The 6,800-nt window shown below is 37.5% G+C and overlaps 1 protein-coding gene across 1 annotated transcript; it reads right to left on the bottom strand.

The window, feature by feature from the left end:
* Positions 1-4,102: 4,102 nt before the first annotated feature.
* LOC149001914 (DUF4228 domain protein) lies at positions 4,103-5,544 on the bottom strand. The gene has a single exon (XM_089138218.1). It carries the CDS (start codon positions 5,430-5,432, stop codon positions 4,797-4,799), a length of 636 nt encoding a protein of 211 aa, XP_088994344.1. The 5' UTR covers positions 5,433-5,544; the 3' UTR covers positions 4,103-4,796.
* Positions 5,545-6,800: the final 1,256 nt, after the last annotated feature.

Raw genomic sequence — 6,800 nt, 5'->3', positions numbered from 1 at the left:
TCTCATTTCCCCTTCAAATATATTTTTCCTTTTAATTTTCAAAGGAATGTTGTTATGTTCCCTTGAATGGCCCACAAATCTTTTGAATCCATTACCAACAAGTATCATTTGCCCCATAACAACGTTTTCTTTCTGGCCCTTCAACCAATCATTATGACCTGGAGAGTAGTTTTTGCTAAAATTCGAGTAGTTTCTTGGAAACTCGCCTTGGATATGAAACTTTGAGTATTCAGGACAGCACAGTGCTGCTCATTTACTAAAGTTCAACCCAAAAAGATGATGATGGTTGAGTGTTATGCTCACCGATTGATTTTGAGTGATAAAAAAATCTGTTGTCTTAAGAACTTGGTTGCCATTTTTCCCATTCATATCTTGGTTATTTCTACGATCTTGGCTTGCCACCATTTTATTTGCAAGATCAGCACTTCAAACAGAGATCCCTGCTCAACAAAAGATGGTCCTGACCTCCTGAAAATGGCTCATGGACTTCTGTCATCAATGGCGTTGTTGGGTTTGGATGTCTTGTATTATGTGGGTCTATATAATTATTGTTTTAGATTGTATTTATAGTTAAAATAGAGTTTCAATCAATTACTAGTACTAGGGTAAATTTATAATTATATTGGGATTAGGGTTTTAGATTTCTCTATAAATAGTCTCTGTGGGATAACCTATAGGTATCAATCCCTACAAGGGATTGGAGGAACCCATTCTGGTGATAGGCATTGTGCAAAGAAGCAAAGGGTAACACTCTGTAGGTGTGAGGTTTTCTGAAATAGTGAAATTTATTTTCTCTCTGGTGGACGTAGGTAGAGTTTTGCTGAATCACGTTAAATTCATCTTGTGTGCTTTGCTTGTGTTCTTCTTTGTTCGTGGTTGTGCATCCGTTATCCCTAACCGGCGTGAAAGTACGACTCATCGCCATTTTTTTATTTTGGATTCACTTGTTTATCTTGTAGTTCATCGCGACAATTCCAATTTTAACGGCAAAGAAATAGGAGGTTTGTTGGATCTATCAAATCCAAGTGAGCTGCTCTCTTTTTTTTGACATAGCTTTTGGTTTTATCTCCTTCGGAACCACATCCCTATCATCATCTAACTTAGATGGCAATGGATTTGTTCTGCTTACTGTATTTTTTGGGTAGTAGTCGAAGGTTGAACATCAGCCATATGGCTGGAATTTACAAGGCCATTTCCAGACAAGGATTTGCCTGCGATGTTAGAACTAATGCAATTTGCACTTTTGTTCGCAGTGCTTGTTGTCTTGTTATTAGATTTTGTTATACATTGACAAATCTGATCGAATGTAGAGTATTTATAGAGAAATAGCAACTTGTTTTGTGAATCATGGATTACCTATAATAGAGAGAGGTACCTAGTTTGCAAGCATGACTCTGTACAAATAGTACCTCCTTGTATAGCACATCCATATACGATCAAATATGCATCTTCAGATCGTTCAGCCGCATGATTGGATGGTCCATATTGATCTGATATAGCGATTTAGATATACATTTATAACGAGTAGATTACTAACACTAATCTAACTGTTGGATCTTTTCGGATTCAGGTGGATCTACCTCCATCACCTTGATTTACAGTTCATCAAAACAAACTATTCATATCAGATCTCGTTTGAAGCCAAAAGTACCAAGTGTGCGAGCCAAAAGTGCCTAAGCAGCCCACTGTCAACACCATGTGTGCTGCTTGAACAGTAAACCATCCTGGCTCAAACACCACACACACATGCTATAACGTGTCCTATTATCAAAAACTGAGATTAATAGAAGCACCTATAAATCAACTCGGAATCTGGCTCCTCAGTGTCCGATATGGGACTAAATATAAATATTTTATTAATATAAAAATAAAAAATGCACTTTATTTAATTAATTCTAAATGGCCAAGAAATATGCATCTATTATATTTAAAATATTACAACATGACCTACTATAAAAATCTGAATGAAATCATTATAAGTTTCTTCTCATTTTTTAGGCAACAAAGGGTCTCCACCGGTGGCTGCATACATGGATCACCTGCAAAAGACTGAAAATGAGACCCTCTCACACGATCATGCATGTTGTCTTACAATGCAAATGGAGATGTTTATGTTTCTAGCCTTCAAATGGGCAGATGCTAGACACTTAGCTTAACGTTGAGAGGAATAGGAAACAAAATGGATGTTTAGAAGAAGAGGAAGAAAGATGGGTTTTTTTTTTTTTTCTTGTTTGGAAGGATAAGAGAAGAAGACGAGTTAGTTTTTCTTTTCTTTCTTTTATTATTATTATTATTATTTTTAATCAGAGAATTAAATCATTTATTTAGCGGGAAAAAAGAGAGAGAGAATAAGACCGTTTAATTAGAATTAAGTTTTTTTCTCTAATTACTAATGATAGTAATATACTTTAATATAATATATAAATAAATAATATAAATCTTAGGATTATTTTGGTATTTTAAAATAAAACAAAAATGTCAAATTATCACTTAATTAATAAGCTTAACGGGGGAGGCATTAGTAATCATGGGGAAAGTCTAAAGTTACATAAATAACTTTAAAAAATATATAAAATAAAATAATAATTAATTATAATACAAAGAGCTACAATAATTATCCATTTTTCTTTCTTTGTTCAAAAGAATATTTAACATTAAGATTTTCTTTTTTTTAGTAAACAGTACTTCATTCATTAAAGAAAGAAAAGTACAAACACACAGCTGCATGAAAACACAAGGTTCACACCGAACCAAGGAGCGGAAAGCGACCAAACTGTCATACATGCAATAGACAGGGTCATCTTGAGTAAGGGATGGGTCAAGCCCAATATACCCTTAGAAATAAAGACTCGTGGTGCAACAAATACAGAGACCAGAGATAGACCACAGCGGCACCCTACTAGTTAGGGGAACAAAATACACGCCTCAAAGGCGGACACAAAACACGCCTCAAGAGCGGACATACAACACGCCTCATGGGCGAACACAGACACACAACACGCTTCAAGGGCAGACACAGACACACAACACGCCTCAAGGGCGGACACAAAAGTCGTTTGGTTGTCGCAATGGTAACATCAAAAGGTGAGCGGAGGAGGGTTGAAGAAGACCTAACGGAGGACTTGTGAAGAGCAAACAACAAGGCGTTCAAGTACTTAACCACTGGGCTTCTCTCGAGCCAACAAAAACTTGTATCCCTATTTGGAGTTTATAGGATTTGGAAAATAAAGATTTAGAATGGGTAGAACAAGGATTTGAGCGGCAACCAAAGAAATTATTTGTTATTTAAAATTGAAGAAAGGGGAAAAAGTGAAGTCCTTAAATTACCAGGAGAGAGAGAGCAAGTCTCAAATTTAACAAATAGATCGAAGATCGGTGACGGAGAGGCGGAAGAGGAAAGGTAAGAGGCGGAGACCGGAGAGGCGGGAGCGGAGACCGGATTCGTGAGGAGGCGGAGACTGGAGAGGAGGGAGGCGGAAGAGAAGGTCGGAGACGGAGAGGCGGAAAAGGATTTGCAACACGAAAACCCATTGAGTGAAAAAAAACAAGGGGGCAGGAGGTGGAGTGGAGATCAGAGACCGAGGGAGATCAGAGGAGTAGAAGAGAAGCAGGGGAGATTGGAGGAATGGAAGAGAAACAGGGGAGGCGGAGAGACTTCGCAGATTCAGGCGAGCCTCTCCGCCTCAAGCTTTCCACGACCTGGAGATGTTGCAGAGCGGCGAGGGTTTTTTTTCCTAACACCCGTTCCGAGCATGGACCAACCTCGGGGGGAAAACCAAAACCAGCGGGAAAAAGAGGAGAATAAGACCTTTAATTAGCGTTAAGTTTTTAAAAAAAAAAAAAAAATAAGGATATAGGATTTGATGGGCTAAATTCACCTGAGACTGTGGCTAGAGACGTTCTGATTTCATTCAAGACAGCATTGTAGGATTTGGAGGAGAGTCATTTACAAGAAACAATGGTGTGTGAACCCACCACGACACCTTAGAGAGAGAAAACAAAATTTGCCCCCTTTACTAGGTAATCTGCAAGGTGGGGAAAAAAATATAGTTGAAGGGACTGACAGAATTTTCACTTCATTTAAATAATGAACTTTTTGTTATTGTTTTTTCTCCGCGTTTCCTTATCCAAATGTAATTAAACTGCGAGCCCAAGGATATTTTACTGAAGCATATTTGGGATTTCTAGAGGTTGCAAGACTTTCTTCCACCAAAATAAAAAGGTTGCAACCCTTCTACAGTTAGGGTTCTTCAAAGACGATGAACATCAAGGAGTGAATAAATAAGGACATTCAAACTAGGAGAACCAGACTTGTAGCCCATAGAAGCCATAGCTTTGGATATGTGCAGTAATGGGATGACCGGTCATGAGCTGCAGTGGAAGGTGTCAACATAGACTAGTCACAAATACAGGAAGTGATCAAATCTAAACGCCTAACCATATAAAACCCCAATTCTATACTGATGAATACTTAAAGAAAAGAAAAGAAACTTCTCCCTAGTAATCATCTGTAGAATGAATTCTAATATTGGATTAGTTCCAGCCTTTAGAACCCATCAGAAGCAGAACCAGGAATTGAAATTGAGAAAGATACCATGACATCGAAACACAGCACAATTCATAATTGCATGCTTTGTGGAAGAACTTTACAAGAAATTCAACTAATTAAATAGATGTTACTAAAAAGCTAAGCCAAATTAAAGGTTTATGATAAGCAGTATCGACAAAACTCTATATAAGACAAGTAAAATAATTACAGTTATGATCTAAACGATTGAGTCCTTTGAATCACTTAACTAATCTTCTGGGTCTTCTGATGAGTTTTTCTCCAATCCAAAGAGCCTGATAGGTGAGCACCTAGGTTGTGCAGTACTAGTAGTCTTCTTGAACTCAGAAATGGTGTCTAGTCGAGGTGACCATGTCTGCTCTTTACACCCAACCAACAATTGGTAATGCTTCTGCAACTCTGGTGTACTACAAAGGAATTGATTTGAAGGGCTATTAGAACAACCTTGATCTTTGCTTCTTAAGAGAATTTTCAAGATGAATTCTGGGGAAACCCTAATCAGTACTTTTCCATTAGCTCCCCTAATATATTGAAGTGGACAATTCTGAAAGTTGATGGGTGCAGGCTTGGGACTTGAATCAAATGCAGCAAGTGAAGTTGCAGATAACATCTTACAGGCGAACCGATCAATGGGAAGAACCAAATATGTCTCACCCTTAATCAACCGGTCGTCGATGGTTAACGCTGGTATCGGTTGGCCTATGTAGAAGGAACCAGCATGACAAACTATCCTGTCTGGATACTGAAACATAATCTCACCTGCAAGTCTTTCACCTCTGAGAATCTTAGTTGTTCCTTCCCAAAAAACAAGCTTCACCCATGGTTCTGGTTCTGAAATACAACAAGAAGGCAGTGCATTACCCATGTGTCGATCAATCAGATTCAAAGATCAAGAAGAACACTTCGTTTCTAAAAGCTTTTTGGGCTTTGAATGGAGAGATTTAAAGTTGGTTATATATACAAACTTGGTGCCTTGACTTGGAAAGTCTAGGTTTGTTTTCTTATGATTTAGTCGGTGGTCAGACATGCCGGCGTGGAATGGAAACATGGAATAGCTTGTGAAAAGTGTAATGGAGATGATGTTTAAGTACCAAATTACCCAGAAAACTTAAAAGTCAAACTCCAAGTTGTCTGTAAACAATTAAATAGCAGCAGTTGGTTGGTATTGGTTTGGTTGGAATCAGCTTAAAAGTTGTTTAGGTTGTAAAGAAAACTTCTCCTGGCCTTCTGCGTGTAAGTATGAATTCTCAAGTTGGAATTGTAATGAAGGAAACACCCAGGAATCTCAGTTCTGGAACTAATTAAATCTAGTAAAATCTGCTAGCTCATTTGTTCTTGTGAAACTCGTTTGTCTGAAGAGCATTAAATAATGACAATTAACACTAACAAGTTTAAGTAGCCATCTTATCAGACTTGGCCACTGACGCGTAGGAAACGTAAGTGAAAGGTATAGGTGGGGTTCCCTAAGATGGAGGACTCTCAAGAAGAAAGTAGCCATATATCACATGAGGTTTTCTACTCACCACCTCCCATTTTCTGCTGTATCTGCCTTTCTAGATTTAAGTCTCTCAACCATTTTTCAGACCTAGGTAGGGACTCTTATGTTCTAGAGTAAATGAATCATAGAAGATTACACAGATAGCATTATCACCTCCGACCCTACCGTTGTTATAAATCTTTGCAAGTAAAGTTTGAATTCGCATCTTCTAACTTTTGCTATCACATATTTAAGAAGCTCTGAATTCGCATCTTCTAACTTTTGCTATCACATATTTAAGAAGCTCACTTTTGAACACTGACAAGATGGAGTTCCCTCAAAATGTATGATAGTAGGACGTTGGGAAAGAATCACATGAACCAGACTCATATCCTCTAATCACTTGATTGTTTGTTCGGTGATAAATGTTTTGCAAGGGTTAATGTAGTTAGTACTTCATATTATTAGTAGCCAAAACATAAACAATGACGGAGCTAGGATTCAACATGAGGAGCTAATAAGTTCATTTTATGCATACTATTTTGAGAAATTAACTGGATAAATTTTCATGCGTTTGCAATCGTTTTGTATTATTTTATCTTAATATCACATGCAAATGAGCATCAATGCACTCTCTCTGGATCTAAGTAATTTGATAATTTTATTATCCTGATAATTTCTTATTCGAATTTATTATATGTGCTTGTAGTGATCATCTTAGTAGTTGGACTCCTTCAACAATTAGGGCTTGAATTA

This window comes from Hakea prostrata, chromosome 10, assembly GCF_041222555.1.
Source record: "Hakea prostrata isolate BN-2017 chromosome 10, UWA_Hpros_2, whole genome shotgun sequence".
Lineage (NCBI taxonomy): Eukaryota > Viridiplantae > Streptophyta > Magnoliopsida > Proteales > Proteaceae > Hakea > Hakea prostrata.
The sequence above is the reverse complement of the archived record's forward strand: the minus strand, read 5'-3'. Positions and strand labels throughout refer to the sequence as shown.

Coding starts and splice junctions, on each gene's coding strand:
- LOC149001914 (XM_089138218.1), bottom strand. CDS start 5,432: ATGGGTAATGCACTGCCTTCTTGTTGTATTTCAGAACCAGAACCATGG.